This window comes from Erinaceus europaeus, chromosome 10 (genome assembly GCF_950295315.1).
Source record: "Erinaceus europaeus chromosome 10, mEriEur2.1, whole genome shotgun sequence".
NCBI lineage: Eukaryota > Metazoa > Chordata > Mammalia > Eulipotyphla > Erinaceidae > Erinaceus > Erinaceus europaeus.
The window spans coordinates 110931659-110958660 of NC_080171.1; the positions used below are offsets into that span (position 1 = coordinate 110931659).

Below are 27002 nucleotides of genomic sequence, written 5' to 3' on the forward strand. Positions count from 1 at the left end.
TCATAGCATTAGAGGTCTGTCTGCCTGTGAGACAGTAGGGAATACAAAAAAAAAACTGGGGAGGCAGGATCAACAACTAATTTGAGAATTCACATGTCTTGCCATTTTCTGATAAAACAAACAAGCAAAAACCATGCTAAACTATATTTAAGCTGTTGCGGACATAGAGGTAGCTACTTTAAGAAGCATATTCTCACTTTCCTGCATGCCTCTCAATTCATACCAAATGATCTTGCATCTGCCGATCCCAACCTAATCAATGCAATGTACCACCTCAGCATGCTTCGCCTCAGACTGTGTCCAGAGATGTCACACGTGGAATGTCATACTCGGGTGAGACCTTTGCTTTCATAGGATTCTCGTAACAAAAAGGAAGGAAGGAAGGAAGGAAGGAAGGAAGGAAGGAAGGAAGGAAGGAAGGAAGGAAGGAAGGAAGGGAGGGAGAAAAGAAAGAAAGAAAGAAAGAAAGAAAGAAAGAAAGAAAGAAAGAAAGAAAGAAAGAAAGAAAAGGATATTCTTCAAAGACTGTAGTTTAAGGAAAACATCTTCCTGGTACTTGCTCAAAGTAACAGATTAAATGGTGGAAAACTTTGAGTAGGTTTGACATTTCAAGCATATTTCCATTCTATCCAAATAATCTATAAACCTGAAAGCATTTTATTAGATGTTACTACTCCCCGTAGTGACTGTTAATTGCCTACCTATTTCCATTTTCCCTGAGGAACGAAGTGCCAATTATATTCTCCATGGTAGGACATCAGCTGCTTAGTAGGTGACTTTTTCTAGTTTCCTGCAACTACACACAACTGAATTCTAATCAAAGAGATAGAAGCACAGGTTGGCTAGGATGTACTCAGTAACTGAAAACATCATCATCCTCTTACCTCCCTGCCCCCTTCTCTTCCTTCCTGCTGCCTGGTTTAGAAAAAAAAAAGATTCAAGGTGGTAGCAGTATTTTTGGATCTTTAGGTAACTTGGAGGATTGAAGATGTAATCTGAGGATAAGAAAAATAAATTAAATGAAGTAAAAGGAGGAACTTGGATCTATAGGGCAACCATTTATGATCTTAATGCAGACTTGAGAGAACCTATCTCAGAATTCTATGGTTGGCTTCTAAGGTCTCAAGTAAGCTGTTAGGTAAGAGCAGACAAATTGCAAGTCTTTTTAAAGGAGCTGGACTTAATAAAATGAACACTTAAAAAAATCTACCATCTGGTAGCATTACATAGCTAATTCCTGACTCTCCGAAGCACACTCTCCATGCTCTTAAATTAATGTCTGTTCTCTGTACTTATCACATATTAGTTATGGTACTCACAAAGATTAAAAATACTGGTTATGTGGTCCGGGAGGTGGCACAGTGGTAAAGCTTTGGACTCTCAAGCATGACGTCCTGAGTTTGATCCCCGGCAGCACATGTGCCAGAGTGATGTCTGGTTCTTTCTCTCTCCTTCTATCTTTCTCATAAATAAATAAAATCTTTTTTTAAGAAATACTGGTTACTTTTGGAGGATGCTGAAGAGCTACCTTTTTATTTTAAATAATAGTAATGGAAAAGAATCATTTAAAAGCCACAGTTAACTCAATTACTTATTACTGATAAATCAAAAGCAAATGAAGTAAGACAGACATCTACAATTTTTAAATTAATTTTTAGTGATTTAATGATTAATAACATTGTAAGATAACAGGGGAGTAACTTCATACAGTGCCCACCACTAGAGTTTCCGGTCCATCTCCTCCATTGGAAGCTTCCCTATTCTTTATCCCAAAATTCTTTATGGAGTGCAGAAGGTGGAAGATCTGGCTTCTGTAATTGCTTCTCCTCTGGATATGAGTGTTGGCAGGTCGATCCATACCCCATCCAGACAAATATCTATTATGACAGTTAGTACCTTGCAGATTTGTGGCATCAGATACAGGGGTCAGTTCCTTCTAGAATTTGAGTGCCAAGACAGATGAGAATGAGATTTGGACATGAATGAACTCAGATTTATTGAGTTGTCCTTCACTGATGTGCTGTCTCTGACTCCCACCTCCTTCCGATTACTACTGTGACTCTGCCATCCTCCCTTCCTTCACTACCAAACTTCTCATTTGAGAAGTTTACACATGATTTGCTTATTCTCTTTCCATTCCATACTTAAAACTACATAAAATGGGACATAATTCACACCTGATAGTTTTTTTGCTTTCTGCACACAAACACATGCTCTAGTGAATTCATTAAGTGTTAAATAATTAGATGATTGGTGTTTAAAAATACTAAATATTACCTGGAAACCATGAGAGAGTTTTATAGAGCAATTTAAGAAATTACTTTTTTTCCGATATTTCACTGAAAATCAGTTATTGCTTTTGAGTGAATTCATACTAGATTAATATTCTCAATTAGAATGGTAGATTGCCAGTATCCTAATATTCTTCTATCCAACAGATTTAAAAATACAGAAAACTTGAGGCTTTCAGTCTATTTCCCCTGCCATATTGAATATTGATTCACAAGACTATAAGTTAATAGGAGTATGTATTAACACCATTCCCACCACCAAAGATCTGTGTCCCTACCCCCACTTTCCTAGAGTGGAGCTGAAAATCTACCCACACCCCCTAGTCTTTTACTTTGGTGCAATACTCCAAACCCAGTCAAATTCTGTTTTGTGTTTCCCTTTCTGTTCTTATTTCTCAACTTCTCTGTCTCTGAGTGGGATCACCCCTTTCTCTTTCTGGCTTATTTCACTTAATGTAATTCCATCTAGCTCCATCTGTGATGAGGTGAAGAAGGTGAATTCACCATTTTTAATAGCTGAGTAGTATTCCATTGTATATATAGACCACAACTTACCCAGCCACTTATCTGTTGTTGAACACTTGGGTTATTTCCAGGTTTTGGCTATTACAAATTGTGCTGCTATGAACATATCTTTCTGGATGGGTATATTTTTTTCCCTTAGGATACATCCCCAGGAATGGAATTACTGACTCATAGGAAGGTCTGTTTCTGTTCTTGTGAGGGTTCTACAGACTGCTCTCCAGAGAGGCTGGACCAATTTATATCCCCACCATCAGTGCAGGAGGGTTCCTTTGTCCTCACAGCTTCTCCAGCATTTGTTGCTACTGTCATTTTTGATGTATGACATTCTCACAGTGATGAGGTGGTATCTCATTGTTGTTTTTATTTGCATTTCTCTGATAATCAGTAACTTGGAGGAATTCTTCATATGTCTGTTGGCCTTTTGTATCTCCTCTTCTTTTTATTTCTTTAATGGGAGATTAATGGTTTACAGTTGACAGTAAAATACAGTAGTTTGTATATGCATAACATTTCCCAGTTTTCCACAACCCCAGTATACCAACTCCAGTCCAACTTCTGCTTTGTGCTTTCCCTTCTGATCTTGTTTTTCAACTTCTGCCTATGAGTGAGATCATCCCATATGCATCCTTTTGTTTCTGACTTATCTCACTTAACATGATTTATTCAAGCTCCATCCAAGATGGGATAAAGAAGTCACCATTTTAAATAGCTGAGTAGTATTCCATTGTGTATAAAGACCACAAATTACTCATCCACTCATCTGTTGTTGGACACCTGGGTTGCCTCCAGGTTTTGGCCATTACAAATTGTGCTGCTATGAACTTAAGTCTACACAAATCTTTCACTAAGCCAATATCTTAAAGGTCCTCTGGAATAATAACTTCAACTACTTCTACCCCAATCATACAAGAGAATTGTAAGAACTTAATTAACATGTAAGAAGTGCTTAAGAAAGTACTCATAGTGTTATTAAGGTACCTGCCCAGTAAATGTCAGCTAGTGCTGTCCGTCTTAATACTTGCTAGCCTATCTGCTACTCTGTGCCTGCCCCCAGATGTTGAAAAGTTGCCGGAAATAATCACACTAACTCATCTCATTACTGTAAATCTCAAATGAGTAATTTACTCTACTCCTACCACATACATTCATACATTTGCTTTTCATGCTCCGAAATTTATGTGTATTCAGAGCTTTTTCTTCATTTCATCTGTACTTACATTCTCGGTATAGGAAATTCCATTTAAGGTAGATCAAACAAAAAGAAGATACTATGGGACAACTCAGAGGTTGCAAAATAAGGAAGTTTCACAGTTGGCAAGGTCAGCAGCTTAGCAATATGGCTGCGGCGCCATCTTTAAAGATCGGACCCTTCTTGTTTCCTTCGTGGCCACAGGGTAACTATCCTTGTTCCAGGTGCCACATGTAACTATGGTGACATCCTAGGAGAAGACCAACTTCCTTTTAGATGTCTGTTTCAGTTTGAAAAATATTGCCTAGGAGATCCCTGCAGACCGAACCTCAGCAGAGAAAGACAGTGAGTGTCGTTGGGTAGCTGCCAAGAGCTGCGGGCTGCCCCTGCTGCGTGTCTCCTGCCTTGTTTTCAGTAGCTTCCAAGTGCGGCTGGCACATCTCAGGATCTTACTGACACCTCTGCTCCTTTCGATCTGAAACATTTCCAAAGGTGAACGCACCCACACCCCTGACTTTGATAGTAGGTGTTAATAAACATCTTAACTGTGTATCCAGTCATATGCTTAAGTGCTCCAGTTAACATTCGAAAAGGGCATCTCCTCATGTGGCCAGCATAACGGTGCTGCTGCCCATCTCTGTTCATGCACTCAAGCCAGAAGTCTACACATTTGATCTCCCCTTTCTCCTCACACCTAGTTCACTTGCAATTAGGGGCATCACTCCAGTTTCAAACCCCTCTCCCAAATCCCTAGAATACTCTGGTTTCATCTGTTCTCATCACGACGCACATCATAACTTCAGTTCTTCCTTGTTCCTGTGCATTTTTATTGCCCTTGATTTTCCCATTCTTCCTCCAGGATAAAAAGTTTATAAGATTAAAGATGGTCTGGTTTGCCCAAGTTTGTTCAGTATCTGGGACAGAGACTGACACATTCTAGATCTCGTCGCCAATAATTCAGTGATTAAGCAAATGGATTTTATTTGTACAAAGTAAAACAAACAATTCCGCTTCATCTATTTTTGGAGAAAGGAAAAAACAAACAAACAAAAAAAGTGCAAAAACAGAACTCGAGGGGCTGGGTTTTGTTGCAGGCAGCTGAGTGCACACATTACCATGCAAGAAGAGATCCAGGTTCAAGTCCCTAGTCTCTAGGTTCGAGTCCCCAATGCCCTCCTGCAGGGAGGAAGCTTCACAAGAAGTGAGCAGTGCCACAGGTGTCTCTCTTTGTCTCTCCCTCTCTCCCTCCCCCTCCTCTCTATTTCTATCCTATCAAATAAAAAAGAATTTTTTAAGTTAAAAAAAACACAAAGTACTCACTATGTTATTGTGTCATTCATGATGTTGAGAAAAAGAATTATTTTAAGGCAGCTAGGGAGCATGGCTCAGAGTACAAGGTGACCCCGTTAGCCCTGTAACTAAAGAGTGCTGGCTGTGCAGAAAAATCACAATAGGTGAAGCATCAAGTCTGTGAAGCGCCACCCTGCACTTCCCCTCATGGCAGTGTAATTCATCTCCACATAGATGACCAGCCACTTGGATGGAGTAGATAGAAGAAAGCAATATATATCAGGTGTGTCCAGAAACTTACCTCTTCAGGGTCAAGTGGCAAGTGAATACTTTTTTTTTCTTTCTGCCTCTGTTGTAGTTTCAAAGTATTCTCCAGTATATATGTGATATGATAGTGTATTAAGACCTGACGTGTTCCAGCAGCTTTGAAGATCACTGTCTAGGAGAGAGGAAGAGTCTGGCATTCATTAAAAGCATCCTGTGATGCTGGCCAGGTTTCCCTGGACTGAAGACCCCACCAATGTGTCCTGGAGCTCAGCTTCCCCAGAGACCCACCCTACTAGGGAAAGAGAGAGGCAGACTGGGAGTATGGACCAACCAGTCAACGCCCATGATCAGCGGGGAACCAATTACAGAAGCCAGACCTTTCACCTTCTGCAACCCACAATGACCCTGGGTCCATGCTCCCAGAGGGATAAAGAATAGGAAAGCTATCAGGGGAGGGGGTGGGATATGGAGATTGGGTGGTGGGAATTGTGTGGAGTTGTACCCCTCCTACCCTATGGTTTTGTTAATTTATCCTTTCTTAAATAAAATAAATAAATAAATAAATAAATAAATAAATAAATAAATAAAAGCATCCTGTGGCATGTTGTGCTTTCCAGACTAGTAGAAGGCATCGTTTCCTTGAGCTGTAGGGCTAGTACCCTGGGCTTACTGTATTTACACATTTACATGATACTCTTTATACTGGCTACCAGTATAAAGGTGAAAATATAAACTGAGAAGCTCACTCATGGTTTACCTGGCTCCTGCAAAAACAAACAACAACAACAAACACCCTTGCATTTCAGCGCTTCTCAGGGACAGTAAACTTAGAGCAAATCTTGACTACTCCCACCCCGACACATGCATGCACGCATGCAGTTATTTTTATTTTATTTTATTTTATTTTATTTTATTTTATTTTACCTCCAGGGTTATCACTGGAGTCAGTGCCTACTCTGCGAATCCACTGCTTCTGTGACCATTTTTTCTTTTTTTTTTTTTTTTTGATAGAACAGAGAAATTGAAAAATTGAGAGGGGAGGGGAAGATAGAGAGGGGGAGAAACTGTAGACCTGCTTCACTACTTGTGAAGCGACACCCTCCCCCTACAGGTGGGGAGCTGGGAACTCAAACTCGGATCCTTGCGTGGGTCCTTGAGCTTCTTACTATGTGCACTTAACCCGGTGTGCCACCGCCCGGCTCCCAACACACAAATATCTCTTTGTCATTTTATCACCTATCAGAAAGGGCACCCTGTGATGTGCTGTGATCTGCATCAGGGCTATGTAACAAGTAGAAGCGAAATTCCAAAGCTGCATAACTATACTGTGGAAAAAAAGGAAGCAAACAGCTCAGACACTGACCCCTCCTCCCTCTTCAAATACTGAAATGCTCAGAAAAGGTCAGTTGATTTCTAAGACATGTTGCCTAGATTCTGTCTATAGGGAGATTCCACTTTGGTGGATATGAGGTGAGACCTCAGATTCTGCAGGTTCAGCATTCAACTGAATTGACACAATGCTTGGAAATCTTAACAGCAGGAGGTGGTTTGAAGCAATAGATTTTATGGGATCAAATGAGTGTTTGCAGTTGTGAAGTATTTACCTCAAATGTTGTTTGTGTTTTGAAGGCCATTTTAGGACTGGTTTCTAAGACTCTAACCCATTTGTTCATTCCTTCAACTAGAGTGTACCAGAGCATTGAGTTCTAGGCATGTGGACATAGCTGTGAACTCAGCAAAGTCTCTACAGCTGGGGCTTACACTTCAGTGGAAAACCCACAATAAGCAGACAGTTGGAGAGCGAAGGACACAGGGTGGGCACTGGTCAGGCAGGACCACTTGGGATTAGCTCTGAAATGACATAGAAACCAAGAAAGGTGCACACATCTTGTGCCAGCTGTGACTCACAGAGGAGCACACAGGGTAGCCAGAATGGCATTAAGTGCAGCTGAGAAGGACAGGGAAAGTCCTCATGGGTTCACTGAGTCCACACAAACCCAGGTTTCCTTTGAGGGTAACAGGAAGTCACTGAACATTAAGTGTACCTTCTGAAAACAGTGATGTGGGGTTGTCGTTCTTGAGTGAGGGTCTGGGTTTGAGGAAAAGCTATGGTCATTTTGAACCAAGAAAATGGGGGAAACAAAAAAGAAGAAAGAAAGAAAGAAAGAAAGAAAGAAAGAAAGAAAGAAAGAAAGAAAGAAAGAAAGAAAGGAAGAAAGAAAGAAAGGAAGAAAGAAAGGTAGGTAGGTCTATGCTCACACTGTGGCAGGGTTCCAAGAAGGTCACAGAGAAATCTCAAAACAGTTTCACACTATTTTCAATGTCAGGTTTTGGCTGCCCGACATCCACTACTTGCATTAAAATCCCAGTTTTGTTTTTGTAGAAACCTCCACTTGTGTGTAGTTAAGGAGAGTAGAGGATTCTTCCTAGAGATGCTAAGGGGGCCAAAGTCTCTTCTCTGCCCTGGAACAACTAGGCAGGCATTCATTCACACAAGGATGGGTGCATTGTGGCTACATTTTAATTCATAAAATAATCTGAAGCTATGTGCTCACTTTGCAGATTGTCTTTTCTTAAGCATGGTAGATCAGAATCAGGCAGGGTTGGAGTTGAAACTTATTTTGCCATCTAACTTTGTCACTTTGAGTAATTTATTAAATTTTTGATCTGGGCTGGGGGGGGGGATGAATAGCATAATGGTTATGTAAGGAGATTCTCATGCCTGAGCCTCTAAAGTCCTAGGCTCAATCCACCTCACCACCATAAATCAGAGTTGATCAGTGCTCTGGTTTAGTATATATATATATCTTCTGTTTCCTTATTAACACAGCGATTTCCTTACACCCAGGGGCAGTAGATCAAACCAGGATTGGAGGCTCATTCATTTTGGAAACTATTGGAATAGATGTTGGTGTGGATTTGAATAGAGCTCAGGATCCTGAATGTGTTAGGGCTACTTTGAGAGTGGAAGAATTTTAATTTATTTTGGAACAATCTTTTTTTTAATTTCACGACTTAATTCCATTCATCCCCAAGACTATAGAATGATCTTGGAGTCAGATGCCTACCCTCTTGTCCTATGGTTTTGTCAGTGTTACCTTTTTATAAATAAAATTAAATAAAAAAACTAAATGTGATTTTATAAAGTGAGCCTGTTGTGAAACAGTCAACTAACAGAAAGATTTTTTCCCCCTAAATCTAAACTTGGAATTCCATATTCCGAAGTACTAAAAGTAGTAAAAGGGGAAGTGAGATACTCTCTTTAGTACTTCTCTTTGCGTTTGGAAGTTACAAGCCTTTCTTCTGTTTCTGTTCTCTACCTCATTGACACACCTCACCTCTGGGCTTGCAGGATATGTTCTGCACTGAACCTGACTCCCCTTAACAGCAGTAGTGCTGTTTGGTTTTATTTTATAGTGGGAAAATAGCTGCTTGTAAACAGAAGTACTTCCATGTTCTAGTAGAGTGTTGGCATAAAAAGGTTTTCTATTTAGGGAAAATATTCCTGAGAAATTTGAGATTTCACATCAATCATGTTTGCATTTGTGTGTGTTATATTGTCATGTCATGTATTTAGTTCAGTGATTTCTGTTTGTATAGTTCTTAGTTCATGGTACCAATATTAATTGAAAAAGACAAACTTAGGGGCCAGACGGTGGCTGACCTGGTTAAACACTCACATTACAGCGCACAAGGACCCAGGTTCAAGCCCTTGGTCCCCACCTGCAGGGGGAAAGCTTGACGGGTGGTGAAGCAGGGCTGCAGGTGTCTCTCTGTCTCTCTCCCTCTCTATTTTCCTCTTCCCTCTAATTTCTCTCTGTCTCTATCCAATAATAAATAAATAAATAAATAAATAATATTTTATAAAAGAAAAAGACAAACTCAATGTTTCACATCATTTTTAAAGTTTGAAGTTAAAAGAATGATGTTAGACCTTACCTTACATCATATACAAAAATAACCGATCAATAAAATGGAACAAAAACCTTAATGTAAGAGCTAAAATTATAAAACTCCTAGAAAAATTAGAAATTTTTCATAACTTAGTAGTGATTTCTTAAATATGACACCCAAAGCACAATCATACAACGGAGGAAAAGATAAATTGGTTTACATCGAAACTAAAAACTTGTAGAGTGAAATGGTGAAAAAATACCTGCAAATCATGCATCTGATAGAGGATTAATATCGACAGTATAGAAAAAGCTCTGATAACATAACAGTAAAAAAATGGAAAATAAAACATAAGCCAAAAATTACAAATTAAAACATAAGCAATGGAATTAGATTTTCTTCAAGGAAGACATACGAGTAGTCAACAAACAGATGAAAAGATGCTTCATATCACCAGTTGTTCACACTCAACAGGGTGACTGTCATCTTTTTAAAAAAAAAAAGGAAATCTGAGTGTAAAAATATAGAGAAATTAGAGCCTTGCGCCTTGTTGGGGGGAATGTAAAATGGCACAGCTGCTATTTATTTATTTATTTCCTGCAGGGTTATTGCTGGGGCTTGCTGTCGGCACTATGAATCCACTCCATCACTCCCCCGAGGCCTTTATCTTCCTTCCTCCCTCCCTTCTTTCTTTCTTTCTTTCCTTCCTTCCTTCCTTCCTTCCTTCCTTCCTTCCTTCCTTCCTTCCTCCCTCCCTCCCTCCCTCCCTTCTTTCCTTCCTTCCTCCCTCCCTCCCTCCCTCCCTCCCTCCCTCCCTTCTTTCCTTCCTTCCTTCCTCCCTCCCTCCCTCCCTCCCTCCCTTCCTCCCTCCTTCCCTCCTTCTTTCTATCCTTCCTCTTTCTTTCCTTCCTTCCTTCTTTCCTTCCTTCCTTCCTCCCTCCCTCCCTCCCTCCCTCCCTCCCTCCCTTCCTCCCTCCTTCCCTCCTTCTTTCTATCCTTCCTCTTTCTTTCCTTCCTTCATTCTTTCCTTCCTTTCTTCCTCTTTTTTTTTTTTTCCAATTTATTCTACAGAACAGAAAGAAATTGAGAGAAGACAAGGAGATAGAAAGGGAGAGAGATGAGCACCTGTGCAGACCTGCTTCACCTCATGTGAAGGGTGCCCCCTGCAGGTGGGGAGCGGGGGCTCGAACTCCAGGTCCTTGTGCATAGTACTCTGTGCACTTAACAGGTGCACCATCACCTGGCTCCTGCACAGCTGCTATTTAAGTCAATATGACTAGTCCTCAGAAACATAAAACATAGACCTAACTCTGATTTAGCAACTCCACTTCTGTGTATCTAACCAAAAGAAATGAGATCAGGATCTTAAGGAAGTATTTGTGCATACATTACCACAGCTACATTACCCCAATAGCCAGAGGTGGGGCAATTCTAGTGTCCATCCAAGGTGAGTGGACTCACAGAACATGTTGCATTCATCCCATGGAATGCAATGGAAAGAAATTCTAAGACATGTTAGTAGATAACATGGATGAACCTTGAAGACACACTGAGATAAACCAGTCACAAAAGGATCAATCTGGGTGCCGGGTGGTGGCACACCTGGTTGAGTGCACACGTTACAGTGCTCAAGGACCCAGGTTTGAGCCCCTGGTCCCCACCTGCAGGGGTAAAGTTTTGCAAGTGGCGAAGCAGGGCTGCAGGTGTCTCTCTGTCTCTCTCCCTCTCTACCACCCCTTCCTTCTCGATTTCTGGCTGTCTCTATCCAATACATGTAATGCAAAAAAAAAAAAAAAAAGGATCAATCCTATTAGATTTCACGCATGTGAAGTTATAGCTTATTATATCAACCGAATGTACCAAGTCTTGGACATGTAGTAAGTTGGTGAGTCACTTGGCAGGTTTTTCCTTGGGTCCTCTGTTGCCATTGCTTCCAACACAACAGACGCTTTCTGGAGCACTAGGCTTCTACCTTAGCTTTGTGTTGTCTAGCAGACTGCTATGTTACACTTACAGTATGCCCCCAGCTCCTCACCATGGAGTGTATCTGTTTCATGGGGTTAAGTGTCAGGCATGTTCTTGATGTTACAATTTTACAAAATTCTCACTGCTGCAGAATGCCACTATAAATCAAACCATGGGTTAAATGTGTTTAAGATCTACAGACTTGCTGATTATTGTTTCAGTTAAACTAAAAGTGTGACATTAGCATTGACTGCTGAGGGTTGTGTATTAGTTTTGGCCAGTTTATATTCAAGTTTTCACAGAATGCATGAGGAAACATTTCTAGTGGTATGCTACTTATAAATACAATTATGCAGAAATATTTTCATCTCATGAAGAGTCTCATCATCTCTATGAGTAAATATAATTCTCTAAATTGTACTATTTATATCTCTGTTCTAATCTAATCTAATGTGTCATTGGAAATACATAAATAACCACCTTTTTCCGGCAGCATATGCCTTAAGTTCTCAGATCAATCTTTACTATACTGAGTAAAATCACTGTTTGCAGTCAGATTTAAATTTCTCTCTTCCTCTCCTCCCTCTCCCCCTCCCATCCCCCTCCTCTTCTTTTCTCCTTTCTTCTCCTCCTCCTCTTCCTTCTTCTTCTTCTTCTCCTCTTTCTCCTTCTCCTTCTTCTTATCTCTATCTCTATCTCTATCTCTCTCTCTATCTCTCTCTCATGCATGTGCCTCCAGGTTTATTACTGGGGCTCAGTGCCTGCACTATGAATCCACTGCTCCTGTGGCCTTTTTTTTCCCCCGCCAATTTTTTAAATAGAACAGAGAGAACTTGAGAGAGGAAGGGAAGGTAGAGATGGGGGAAAGACCTGCTTCACTGCTTGTGAAGCGACAGACCCCCCCCCTCCACCCTGTGCAGGTGGGGTGTTGAAGGCTCAAACTGGGAGATTTAAATTTCTTTTTTCTTTTTTTCTAATTTCTTTCTTGCTTTCTTTTTGTATCCAGAGTTATGCTGGGGCCTGGTGCCTGTGCTACAAATCCACTATTCCTATGGCCATTTTATTTATTTATTTATCTATCTATTTATTTATTTATTTATTTTGATAGGATAGAGAGAAATTGAGAGGGGAGAGGGAGATAGAGGAGAGAGACAGAGAGACACCTGCAGACCTGCTTCACCACTTATGAATCTTTCCCCCTGCAGTTGGAGAACTGGGGGCTTGAACTGGGATCCTTGAGCAGGTCCTTTTGCTTTATCCTATGTGCACTTAGCCTGGTGCTCCACTGCCTGGCCCTAGAGATTTAAATTTCTCAGTACTTCATATTTCTCTGACACATTTCCCACTGTATCAAATAAACATGTATGAATGCACCAGCATAAACACTTAATAAACTACAGAAGTAGTGCTTATTTATGTTCAAAAACTACCTGTATTGACATTTTGTCAGGGCTTTTATGATTGACTGAGGTTGATTTTTTTTAATTACCCATAGTTTTAAGTAATGCTGCTTAATAAAATATGTTAATTAATAGTATATCAGCATACATTTTTGAAGATATAAGTCTGTAGTTCACTGGTAAAGGAAAATGTTTCATTGCCTCTCATGGTCTTTATTTTTTTCACTTTCTCACCATTAATAGAATTGTGAATTTTAAAGGATTTCTCTTAAAGTTACTTAAAGGAATGCAAAATCATCTAAAGTGTTGGTGGAGGGAGAGGGTTGTCAGCAGTGGCTCACCTGGTTTTTGCACACATGTTTACAGTTGACTCAGGTTCAAGCCCCGACCCCCAACTTCAGAGGGGAAGCTTCACAAGCAGTAAGGCAGTGCTGCAAGTGCTTGTGTTTCTCTGTCTTCCTCTCCCCTCTCAATTTCTCTCTGCCTCTATTCCAGAATGATTCAATAAAGTGTCAGTAAGAGGGTGAGAGAGTCTGTGGCAGATTAAGACATGCTGCAGTTGACTTGCAGGTGAAAAGTGATTGTTACATTGCATGAAGTCACCAACCCAGTTTTTATATGTGGGTTACTAATGAAGAAAGAAAAAAAAGTCAAGACTTTATGAGCCAAACAAAGCACAAGTAAGCTTGTTTATACAGTGGACCATGAATCGTTGTTGTTGTTGTTTTATCTCTCTGAGACTTGATAATCAAACAGTCACTGCTCAGCCTCTTGACCACCAAGGCCTTTGGCAGCCTGCCACTGTTTTAAGGGTGAGCTTTAGACAAATCCTAATGCTGAGGCTGCTTTTGCATTTTTGCTCTGGTGAAAATGGAGGATAGACCTGCATAACCTGCTTTCATACAGCTCTGTGTTTACTGAGATCTGATCAGTGTCTAGAAGCTGGTCATAGTGCCTGTGCATCTAGTGACGTAGAGTTCGTTGGGGAACTCAGAAAATAAGCACTGCCAAGTCAAAGCCTATTTCCTTGAGTAGCTGTGTGTTTTTATATATATGAAATTGATACTAGTTTACAGTTCATTTATAATAGATGGTCCTTTAAAAACTCATGGCTTGAGAAGAGATAGCCCACTCGGTAGGGTGATGTTCTGCAGTGTCCACAGCCAGGTTCGAGTGTCTGTACCACAGAGGAGTACCATGCACCTGAGGATGCTGTGATATCCTGTGATCTCTCTTTGTCTCTGTGTATTTGCATCTCTTTTTCTCTCTCTGTCTCTATCTGAATAATAAAATTGGCTCAGGAGCAGTGAAACTGTGCAAGATCTTACTCCCCACCCCCCCAAAAAAAAACCTAAATAGATAAGTTAAAAACTCACTGGTTGAATTTCAGATTTAATTAAGTTTTATCTAAACAGAAAAGCATATGCCATCGTTTGATGAGCCTCCAATGGCATTGACTGAGCTGGTGGACAGTATGGCTTGCTCATTTAATGGGCCAAAACAAATTTGTAACAAAATTGCGTGTGGCATTTAGTGACGTACCTGCTGTGCCACAGAAAGTATTCACAGTCACTTCATAATGATCTAAAATTCACTTAATTCCAAGTTTATAAACTGATTAAGAAATGACGATGGTTCCATTTTGAAGTAAGTAGTCCAGTTACTAGTTTTTGACACATAAATTTCTTTCCCTAGTTAGTTTCTATAAATAAAGGAATGAAACATTGAAGTGTTAGAACTAAAAGGCATGAAATCATTGCTTGTATCCTCTCTCTCTCTCTCTCTCTTTTCAGGAGGGACGCAGCGTCTTCCCCGTGCCATCGGGATGTCTCTGGCCAAAGAACTCATCTTCTCGGCACGTGTACTTGACGGCCATGAGGCCAAGGCAGTGGGTTTAATCAGCCACGTTCTAGAACAGAATCAGGAGGGAGATGCTGCCTACAAAAAGGCTTTGGACCTAGCCAGGGAGTTTTTACCTCAGGTATTTATTTCTAATTGTATTTCTCTGTTTTTGCTCTTCTCTTTTTAGATAGCTTTCTAGCAAACTGACAATAATCTCATGTACCTGACACCTAAGATGCCTACGACTTTCCAGTTAGAAGGCAATCTCTGACACTTGCATTTACCAAGTAGAGAAGTACATGTTATTTGTAAATCTGGAAATGGTATATACTGTGATAGGTTAATATTGAAGCACTTTCAGATTTAAGTTCAGATTGACAGAAAACCTAAAGGTCATGCTGTACTCAGACTGGTAATCTGTCATGAGGGACTGGACTTACTGGCATTTCAAGGTGTTTTCCCATTGACCTCTCTCACCTGAGTCAGACAAATGAAGAGAAACAGCAATGGAGGCTATTATACTATGTCACTGCTGGCTTGAAACACAGTTTCCTGCTAGATAAGAAGACACCAGTCCTAAATGGATTTTCTTTCTGATAGCTTTGCTTTAGATAAGCTGCTTAAAGAGTAGCAGTTCTGTGTCTCATTCTGTTTGTTTTATGGTGATAATAGACATTGTAATTCCTCTTCACATGATACATTTCCTCACAATTACACTTTCAATATCTGGAAACTTACAGTTATTCCCAGATGATTTTCCTCGAGTTATATTAATAATAACAAATTGAGACTTCTATTTTAATGGTTTCTTTGTTTTCTCCTTCAAGGTATAGTTTTAGATATTTGTCTTTTAAAAAAAAGATTTGATGTATTCATTCATGAAGAATATAGGAGGAGAGAGAGATAGAGATAGAACCAGACATCACTTTGGCACGTATGCTGCCAGGGGTTGAACTCAGGACCTCACACTTGAGAGTCCATTGCTTTATCCAATGTGCCACCTCCCAGACCACTAGATATTCATCTTTAATCATGAATTAAGGGATTTTAAGTTAAGAGGAATAGTCTCCCTTGGCTATGTCTTTATGCCTAACCATGCTTCATGTTTTGTTACTCCCTGAACCATTCTTGGAGTCATTTAGCTTCTTCTTTAATTCATAATCCCGTAACTCTAACAAAACTCATAGCCTGTTTGTAGGTTATAGATCCTTTTGTGAATCTCATGAAATATTTCTCTGGAGAAAGACATATCTCCTCTCTATTTGTTTGGAGTCTTGATTTCAGCCTCAGGAGGTATTCTTGGATTTCACTGATGTCAGACACATAATTCAGATATGTGATGTCTCCTGCATTCGGCCAGCTGAAGTCTTGTTATCTAAAGTTACGTTGCTGGTATGGATAATGCCTAGGCATTCTCAAAGTATAAATTACAGCTCTTCGTTATACAAGATAACACAGAACATTAGACTCTTAATTGGTGGAGAGAAAATAAGTAAGAAGGAGTTCTACTACTTTAAAGAAAAAAAAAGGACTTATAATTTTGATGTTAATATTTTGCATATATAGTAGGAAAATGTCTATCTAAAGAGATTAAAGATACTTAACCATCGTGAGTCATAGTTTAACTAAATATTGGTTTGGTGTCTTCCTTTGGCTTATGACAAAAATATGCCTCAAATGGCATGAAATGGGTGAGTGAGTTTATAAAGATGATAGCCCGAGTCTAGTGCCACTTTTACAACCCTCTTGAGTTTCCATAAGTGTGTCAGCTCCCTGTTCCCAAGCAAAAGTTGCTCTGTTCATTTCTGTCATTCAGAGTCCTCATCTCAGCCCTTTGATGTGAATTAGTCTTTATTTTTACAACATTTACTTTATTGATAAATGATAGATCTTCCATGTCATTAGAAAGCCTCCAAAAAATTAGTATTTCTACATGATTTCTGTATGGTAGAAGTACACTGGAAGAGCCATTGGTTTGTTTTTTTTTTAAAGAGAAGCTAATTAAACCGTGTGTGTGTGTGTGTGTGTGTGTGTGTGTGTGTGTGTGTGTGTTTAATCTTTATTTATTTATTGGATAGAGACAGCCAGAAGCCGAGAGGAATGGGGGAATAGAAAGGGAGAGAGACAGAGAGGACACCTGTATCACTGCTTCAACACTTGCAAAGCTTTCTTCCTGCAGGTGGGGACTGGAGGCTCCAACCCGGGTCCTTGAGCGCCGCAACGTGTGCTCTCAACCAGGTGCGCCACCCCTTGGCCCCTTAAACCAAGTGTTGGCGTTAAGCATTTTCATTTTCCAGCATTTCAGATTTAGTAGATTCTAGTACCCAAAATGACAATAGTGCCCCGATAGCCAGGGCATACCCTTGAAGTGGACATTAGTGTGCAGGGTCCCAGGCCCACCCAAGGGGCCTGAGTCCACATCTGCATTTTCACCAAGAACCTGGGGATCTGTATTCCAGACACTTTCTCTGGGTCAGGTGGTGATGAACGGAGAGAATTCACCCTGCGAGGAGCACCTTATTAAAAATAAAACCCGGCCTGTACCACCTCTGAAAATCACATTTGGTAGAATTCTCGCTTTTTTTTTTTCTTTAGATGTCTGTAGCTTTATTTGTTTTTCCCCCATTTTATTGGAGGCACGAATGGCTCACAGCATGGTTGTTGACACGTGGGTACAGTTCCTTATCTCCCCGTGGTAGGTGTCTGCAGAACAGTCTCAACCCAGCTTTGGACCTTTTCTGTCATCCTACATCAAGGCCTCTAGATCTCATCTGTCTAAGCCTCAGAAAGCTGCGGTCTCTGAAAAGTAAAGTTTTAAGCATGGAACCTAGGAGAAAAGATACTTGAAAGTTGTTCATTAAAACCCCTAATAGGGAGTCGGGTGGTAGCACAATGGGTTAAGCACATGTGGCACAAAGTGCAAGGACTGACGTAAGGATCCAGGTTCGAGCCCCCCAGTTCCCCACCTGCAGGGGAGTCCCTTTACAGGCGGTGAAGCAGGTCTCCAGGTGTCTATATTTCTCTCCCCCTCTCTGTTAAAAAAAATAAATAAGCCCTAATGGGGGGGCCGGGTGGCACACCTGGTTATGTGGCCATGTTACAGTGCGTGAGGACCCCAGCTCAAGGCCACCGGTACCCACCTACAGGGGGAAAGCTTTGCAAGTGGTGAAGCAGGGCTGCAGGAGTCTCTCTGTCTCTCTCCCTCTCTATCATCCCCATCCCTCTTTATTTCTGGCTTGTCTTTATCTGATAAATAAATAAAGATAATAAAAAAAAATTTTTTAACCCTGATAGGAAACATGGCAGTTTTTTTTTTTTTAACACTAGATAAGTCGCATTAATCCACTCACAGGCCTTTGTGCTTATGTTTCTAGCTGAAACTTACCTTGCATTTTTTATTTTAAAAGGCAGCTTAACATATGCCATTGATGTCACATTCCCCACCCATAAGCAGTTTTTTTAAGAATTTTAAAATGTGATCAAGTAAGTCAGTTTTCTCTGGAGGATTGTATCTGAGAAAAATGTAGTGTTACCCTCCTCACATAGGACACTCAGTTCTTTCTTCTTTCCTCTGTGACCGTCACACATTCTGAAAGACTTTTAATTTTGGCTTTTGTGCGTTGTGGAAGCACTGCCCAGAAGATGCGCCATTATTGACACTTCACCATGGTTGTCTACCTGGACAGCTGCAGAGACACACCACCGGTCAGATAGATACTGTGCTAGTCAGTAACATCAGCCTAAGCATCTGCTTTACCACCAAAGGGTGTGCGATGATGGCAAACCAGTTGTCTCATTTACTTTTCCCCATTTCTAGGAAGATGAGTTGCAAAGTGTTAAGCCCTGTAGTAGATATACACCACCTGCCGACCTTCAGGCATCTTGAGTTTGTGTGCTCCAGGCTATTGTGGATTCTTTTTATCACCTACTGACTACTGACGCAGTGAAGTTGTTTCAGTTCCTACTTAATTAAAATCTTACAAGATTCCTCAACGAAAAGTTTCTTAAGGGGCCGGGTGGTGGTGCACCCAGTTGAGCACACATGTTACAGTGCACAAGGACCCGGGTTCGAGTCCCTGTTCCCCACCTACAGGGGGAAAGCTTTGCAAGTGGTGAAGCAGTGTGGCAGGTGTCCTTTCCCTCTTGATTTCTGGGTGTCTCTATTCAGTAAATAGAATTAATAATCATTTTTTAATTTCCCTAAACTTTTCATGACCAGTATTTCTTCAGTGCCAACAATGGCATTTTTCTGAATGTGTAGTACATAATTGGTAAGAATAATAACTGAAAGTTTTTTTTTTCTTAATTGGAATTTTAGGGACCTGTTGCAGTGAGAGTGGCAAAATTAGCAATTAATCAAGGGATGGAGGTGAGTGCCCTTAATTTTTTGAGTTTAAGGTTGGAATAGGAGTGATATTTAATTCAAATTAGCTGTGATTAGGTTTCAACATCTTTTTTTAAAAAAATGTTCTCAGACATTACTGTTTCACCACTACTACGACTGAAAATTAATCAGTTGGTGTTTAACTGTATTATTGATTTCATGGTAATTATAATTATATGATTTCTTCCGTGAGACAAATAAACAAGGCCAGTCTAAAGGTGTCCTGGGATTACCCTGGGAATGTGGCTTCAAAGGAGTGGAGATCCAAAACCAGGGGAGAGCTACCTAGGGCAAAGTAGCAGTGCTGGTATCCAGTTACTTTGAACTTTACTTATAGTGATGATATTGAGGTTCGTATATCGAAATTTCGAAGAATGTGGGTTTTTTTTTTCCTTGCAGGACTGTATTTTCATGGGCTTCAAGCAGGAGAAAGAGACGAAGGAGAGAGAGAGAAAGAGATGGATCTTGAATCTGTTAGCAATAAATGCAATTTTTTAAAAAAATCATAAGATATTTTATTGGTTTTTAAGTATTCTTTCATAATAGAAACAGTACTATAGCAAATACCTTCCATATTTCCTATGGAGTAAGCTATGTAGATATAGTAAGTAGCTTAAAAAGGATTTCACCTAGACTAATTCATTTAATACTCACAAGCCTGCATTTGGTAAGCACTGTAATTAATCTCTTCTCCAGATGCAGATGTGAGCCACAGAGAGGTGAAATCACTTCCTCAAGATCACACAGCTCTTAAGTAGTGGAGTCATAATTGCATCAGTCAGCTTGATTTCCAAGTTTCTCATGCTGATTATGTTTCTGATTGATTGTATTGCACTGAAGATTCTGTTGTTTTGAAATAGATTTATCAAAGTTGAACTTGTATCAAATATGTCATGTCTTAAAAAGTGATTCCTGCTGAAATAAAATGTGTTTTTATCCTCAGGTCGACTTAATAACAGGATTAGCCATAGAAGAAGCTTGTTATGCTCAGGTATGTGATGAACTCACAAATTCATTGAGGACACCTTGTAAATTATGTTTGCCTTATGTATAAGATGAACTGTATATCACAAATCAAGATTATAAGTCATTCCCTTTCTCAGTCATTTAAATTTAGTTCTGTGTTGTTTCTGCTACTTGACTATTAACCAGCTCTTAAGATAAATTCTGTCCCACACATGAATGAATGTCTCTTAATTGTGTCGTTTGTAAAACTTAAATAGCATAGTACCACCTCTACTGTAGCTGTGTCTCAGGCTCGCATTGTACTGTTGGGCTAGTGACGCGAGAGAGATGACCCAAGAACCGAGCCAGTGGTGGTGAGGCAGTTCAAATATTTATTCACTCGAGCACCCCAGAGTCAGGCGGTGGCACAGCAGGTTAAGTGCACATGGCGCAAAGCTCAAGGGCCGTCGTAAGGATCCCTTTCCAAGCGTGCACGCTCTTCGAGGCCAGAAAATGGAAGTTGTAAGTCAGAAATGGAAGTCACAAGTCAGAAACAAAAGTTTCTGACTTGACAGTAGCATACATGGTTAGGAAAAGGGGCAGAGAAAGGCAAAAGGGAGTTGGGAAAGGTAGGAACTTCCTTAGCAACTGTTGTGAGGGATTTAACTGGTAGGATTAATAATACCCTGCAGGCAGGGAGGGTCTTGAGGGTAGGAAAAGAATGTATCAAATGAGCGGAATGGGTGGGGAAATAGGGAGGAAACCTTAAGTCATTTGTTAGACACAGCAGAACACTGATAGGTAGATAATAAGAGAGCGAGAGCAGGCCATTGTATCAGGGAATGATGCAGAGCTGGCTTAATGTTTTAAGGAATGCTGAGCCCCTGGAGGCAGAAAAATGCAGGGTTTCTGGAGACAGGGAGTAACTGACAGGGAAGCAAAAACTGAGGCCCGTACCTCTCCCCAGCTCAACCTTAGCAAGAGAGAGTCTGACAGGGAGTTTCGTTTCCTCAGTTCCCCATTTTTCAATGGGAAAAGCTTCACCATGCTCAACCTGGTTCTCACAGTATTCCCATCAATTGTACTTTGTAGGTGTAGACTTGAACCTTCACTCCGTTGTAGACAGGCAGTAAGAAATGCAGAGGTGAACATTTGCCCGCTGGGGGCCAGGTGGTGGCACACCTAGTTGAGTGCACATGTTACAATGCACAAGGACCTGGGTTCAAGCCCCAGCTCCCCACCCGCAGGGGGGAAAGCCTAAATGGTGAAGCAGGTCTGCAGGTGTCTCTCTGTCTCTCTCCCTCTCTATCGCCCTTTTTCCTTTTGATTTCTGGCTGTCTTTAGCCAATAAATAGATTTAAAAAAAAAATTGCCTGCTATAGAAAATGAGTGCTTGAAACTCATTTCCAGGAAGGGCAGACAGCACCATTGGTCGTGCAGCAAAAGGAACAAAGGGAAATTCATTGTCGTTTCCTGACATCTTGAGCCTTTTTTTCCTGCTTACTGAAAGTTCACTAATGCATGTACAAAGTTTTTCTTTTTTTCTACACAGACGAGTAAGATTTTGTATAAAAGAACAAATTTTCTGCCTGTGTCTTTCCCCCCCCTGCTTTCTTCCCCACACCTCCTCTTCCATACCCTCCCTTTTGCTTCCTCCCTTTTTTTCTTTTCTCACTCCATTCCTTATTCCTTCCTTCTTTGGTTCCTCCCTCCCTCCCTCTTTTCCTTTTACCCTTACTTCCCTTTTATTCCCCAGTCTCTCCATCTTCCTCCTCTAGACCTCCCTCGTTTCCACCCTCTCTTCTCCCTAGTCCTTCAGGTTGGTTCGTGTGTGTGTGTGTGTGTGTGTGTGTGTGTTTCTGAAAAATGTAAGTTTATGTTAGGGTATAATTATTTTCTTCTACCTTTCTGGGAAATTGGACACTACATTAGCAGCCATTTAGATGTGTGCTGTCATAAATTAGGAGCACTATCTAGAATCTTTTTTAATGCTTAATTTTTTGTTATTATCTGTTTATTTATTGGATAGAGACAGTGAGAAATCGAGGGGGGAGGGGACAGAGGGACAGGCGGAGAGACACCTGTAGCACTGCTTCACCACTTGCAAAGCTTTCCCCTTGCAGGTAGGGACCAGGGACTCGAAACTGGGTCCTTGCATATTATAACATGTGCACTCAGGTGCACCACTACCCAGCCCCACTATCTAGAAATTTAAGCCTTCCCAGTATATATAAATCACCACCTGTCATTAATGAACACATGCTGTGAATGAAGTAAGTGAAAACATTCTCTCAAATGGATAGCCTCACAGTCGGGGAGAAAAAATATAAAAACAAATATTAAAATAAATCCCAGCATATCAAATGTAACAGAACAGAATTCACACAGAATATCCTGCCTGAACACAATGGTATTAATTTGAAACCAGTAACAAAACAACAAGGTGGAAAATCCCAAAATATTTGGAGATTAAACAAGTCTTCTGCTTGAGATCCGAAGAGGAATTAAAAATATTTTGAACTAACTAAAAATGAAAACACAGCCTTGAAATGATTTGTAGTAATGTATCAAAAGTCTAGATTAGCCAGAAATTTGTGTAGTATTCAATGCATATATTGGGAAAAGAGAAAAATCTAAAACAAGTAAAAAATGGCTACCCCAGGAATAAAATAAATAAAGGTAAAGAAAGCACAAGAGGAAGGTCAGAGAAACCAAAAGTAAATTCCTTGTGAAGATTCCCAAAGTTGCAGACTTCTAGCCAGGCTAACTAAGAGGTGGTCTGGGGGCGTTGGGGAGGGGGAAGGTAGAGAAAGCAGCAGTAGGGGCCTGGCGGTGGTGCACCTAGTTGAGGGCACATGTTGCAGTGTACAAGGACCTGTATTCCAACACCTTGTCCTCACCTGCAGGGGGGAAGCTTTGCCATTAGTGAAGCAGTGTTGTAGGTGTCCCTCCCTCTCTATCACCCCCTTTCCTCTTGATTTCTGGCTGTCTCTGTCAAATAAATAAATACAGATAAGAAAAGTAAAGAGAGAGAGAGAGGGAGAGAGAGAGAAAGCACCAGTAGCAGAAACGCAGGAGAGACTACCACTATGGACATTGAAGGAATAATTAAAGAATACAAACATCTCTGTGCCCATAAGTTTGACAACTCAGATGACATAGGCTAAATCTTTGAAAGGCATAATCAAGCAAAAGTTGAATATAGAAAAATAGAAAATCTGGATAGTCTATGTGTGGTAAAAAAAAAAAAAAAAAGAAAAGAAAAAGCTTAAGTTAATGATTAATAAACTTCCCAAGTAGGAAACATCAAACTAAGTGGTTTTATTGGTGAATTTCTACCAGATACTTAAGAAAAAAGTGTTTAATTCTTTGTAATGTTTTCCTCAAAGTAAAAGCATAAGGGACACTTTGGCTCATTAGATGAGGCTAGTATTATCTTCATCAATATATTGGGCTGTCAGAAAAATCATGATGTATTTTCTTAGGTTTTTTTCTGTGCAAAAATGCATCATGACTTTCCCAGCAACTCTATATAAAGTCATTACAGTAAAGGAAAAATTCAAGCCATTGTATCTTATGAAACAGATGCAAGGCCACTTAACAAAATATTAGCAATTGAAATCCAATCAGATCTCCTCTTACTCCTCTCCCCCTTTGAGTCTGTAGATCTGCATTAGTAGACCACAGTTTACTAAAGTTTCACCCTTTGTTTTCTTTTACTTTGTTTAAGTCCCTCCCATGAGTGAAACTACCCAGTATTAGTTCTTCTGCTTCTGGCTTACTTCATTTCACAGGATTCCTTCCAGTTCCATCCATATTTTAGCAAAAGAGAAGATTTCATCTTTTCTTACAGCTGAGTAGTGTGTCTATGTGTGTATGCATCTCTATATGTATATACACTATAAGTTTGGATTGCTTCTTAAGCTTTGCTATTATATATAACATTGCGGTGAACCTAAGTGTGTACAGATCTCTTGTGATAAGTGTTTTTATGTTCTTTGGATAGATACCTGGAGAGGAATTGCTGTATCTTATGGTGGTCTATTTTTAATATTTTAATGAGTCTCCTAACTGCTTCCCAAGGACTGAACATTACATTCTCAGCAAACATGTCGAAGGTTTCTTTTTCAGAATATTCTTGCCAGTACTTTCTGTATGATGATGCTATAAGTGTGAGGTAGAGTCTCGTTGTTCTCCTGCTTTGCCTCCTTCGGATAATCTGTGCCATTGAGTACTTTTTCATATGCCTTGGCTATTTGAATATTGGTGAACAGATTTCTATGTTGAAGAGTCTGTTTACATTTTCCCCCACTTTAAAAAGTGTTTGGTGCATGTGTGTGTGCGTGTGTGTGTGTGTGTGTGTGTGTGTATAGAGTGCCTAATGAAATTTTTTTCTAGGTGTGTGGTGAATGTGGTTCAGCATCTGAAAATCAGTTGATGTAATCCATCGCCTCAATAGGTTAATGAAGTAAAGCACCATATAATCACCTCATAAAATGTAAAAATGCATATATATATATATCCATCCTCAGCCACAGGAACTTTGTGAACTTAATAGAGACTTCTACTAAAGCTAAAATAAAAATAATGCTAATTGGAATATTTGAATGATCAGGAAAATGCAAGGTCGCCCACTCTCACTACTTCTTCTCAACACCTATCAGAGATCCTAACGAATGTATTAATACTGATGAAAAGGTACTGAGAAAAAACTATTCACACATGAAATGATTGTTGATATAGAAAGCCCTAAAGACTCAGAAAGAACTAACAGGCAATTAAAGTAAGTTTGCTTGATGCAAGATTAACAAGCCAGGGTCAGTTGCTTCCCTGTACACTAACAATCAAGAACTTATAAAGAATGAAGAAATTTTAAAAAACAGCATCTTTTAAATTAGCATAAAAAAAGTAATACAACTAGCCTAAATCTAAACTAAGTGATAAAAACTCTTGTGTTTGGAGACCCCTGAATTCTAATGCCCATGACTTACTGATACAGCCAGACATTGCCGATTTTTCCCATAAGATATACCTCACTTCAATCCCCATGTAAACTGTGACCTGAAGTTGATGTATCAATAAATAACCAATTTCAAATTTTAGATTGTGTTTCTCATTAGTCTTCTTAATTAGTTTGCTAAACTTCAAGTGTTTACTTTTTGGTGTAAATCATTAATGTCTTCTCTCTCTCAGACTATTCCAACAAAAGACAGACTTGAAGGTCTTCTGGCTTTTAAAGAGAAAAGGTCCCCTCGATATAAAGGAGAATAAAGAAGAAGGAAGAGGAGGAGAAATCGTCTTTGAAATACCAGTGTCATAAGTGTACTTCTGGAGTTCTTGTTTTTGTCTTTGTTTTTCAGATCTGGTGGATGCCTTAGCACATGGAACCCTAACAACCAAAGTAAAGAGCTGAGTATTTGTATAGTGTACTAAGCCTCTGGAATTGGACCTATGTGTATCCTCTATTCATAAATGTATCCTGTCATATTCATTCTGATTTATAATGCTAGAATAGCAATATATACTGTAAAAAATACAGAGCTAAAAGTAGGTGTACATTTATAAATATTTCCTGCATATGAGGCTTTCTGTTCTTAATTTTGTAATGTGAATAATTTATATATTGCACACTCTAGGAAATAATATTGATTGTGTATCTACTGTGCTGCAATACGAAAAAATAAAATGATTTCTATATACCAAAAATGTGAAGATAAACCAACTAATGTCTTTCTGAGGTATTATGAATATGTGCATAGAATATATACATACATACATCTCCTTCTAAAGGAGGGCATCAGTACTCTTAAGTGAAAATTACCAAATTAATAAAATTCATTAATGGAAATTGTTCATGTACCCTGTTATTTGCACACTGAGCAAGTGACTACATGCTGGATTTTCTACAATGTTTATCTCGGTCAGGTGACTTCTACATTGTTCGACCCAGAAGATTATGTGGACGGTAGAGAATGCAATCAGAGAAAGGGGCCAAGGCCTTGTGAGGTCAGCTGGAGACCTCCCACTGTTGTACTTAAGACTTTCAGGTAAGTATCCTGACCAACCCAGGAAGAAGATGAGAAAAACAACGTTGGGTGGACAAATTCTTGGGGTCATCGCCTGCTCTGCTCTCTCGTTCTTTCCCCTTTTTTAGAAAAAAAAAGTATATTTATTTGTTGGATAGAGACCGCTAGAAATTGAGAGGGAGGGGGTAATAGAGAGGGATAGAGACAGAGAGACACCTGCCACACTGCTTCACCACTCGCAAATCTTTCCCCCTCCAAGTGGGGGCCAGGACCTGGGTCTTTGCGCTCATTGGAACAGGTGCTCCACTCTCCGGCCCCTCCTCCTTTCTAATCAGGAGAGGAGAGCATAGCATTGCACAGTAACATAATCAGCATATCTTTCTATCTTGGCCAGGGAGAGCAGCTAGACATGGAGACTCTAAGGGATATATCTTGAGTTTAGCTCTCTTTGTGAGGATCTAAGATAAGTTCTTGAGGACAGTGCCTATAGTATCCAGTGAGAAAGGGGATAAGAACGTTACAACTTTCAGTGGATTAGGGGTTAGAACTGATGTGCTTCCCCCCCCCCCCTTTGCTCCCAGGACCTACAGCCCATTTTTCTTGCCAACCACTATCCTGCACCACAATTTTCATGAAGTCTGCTGCTGTGCTTGGTGTAGTCACAGTGAAGTCAAAACTGACTGTGACTCCTGTGATGAGCTGTTTGAGTATTTGTGTGTCAGCACCTCTATTTTCATTCTCTCGGAAGGCTTTGAGTTTTAGGTTTTTGTGGGTTTTTAAAAAATATTTTTTAATATATTTTTTTGTATTTTACTTATTTTCCCTTTTGTTGCCCTTGCTTTTTATTATTATTATTATTATTATTATTATTATTATTCTAGTTCTTGTGGTTGTTATTGATGTCGTCGTTGTTGGATAGGACAGAGAGAAATGGAGAGAGGAGGGGAGGACAGAGGGGGAGAGAGACACCTGCAGACCTGCTTC

The 27002-nt window shown here is 40.0% G+C and overlaps 1 protein-coding gene across 4 annotated transcripts in view; it reads left to right on the forward strand.

The window, feature by feature from the left end:
- The window catches only part of AUH (AU RNA binding methylglutaconyl-CoA hydratase), a 145754-nt gene extending 119914 nt beyond the window's left edge, over positions 1-25840 (forward strand). For all 4 annotated transcript variants that reach the window (XM_060200510.1, XM_016184984.2, XM_007539906.3 and 1 more), the window contains 4 exons: positions 14615-14802; positions 18982-19032; positions 19991-20038; positions 25186-25840. In XM_060200510.1, the coding sequence (XP_060056493.1) occupies positions 14615-14802; positions 18982-19032; positions 19991-20038; positions 25186-25263 (365 nt within the window). In that variant the 3' untranslated portion in view covers positions 25264-25840. The remainder of the gene's footprint in view (positions 1-14614; positions 14803-18981; positions 19033-19990; positions 20039-25185) is intronic.
- The last annotated feature ends 1162 nt before the right edge of the window (positions 25841-27002 follow it).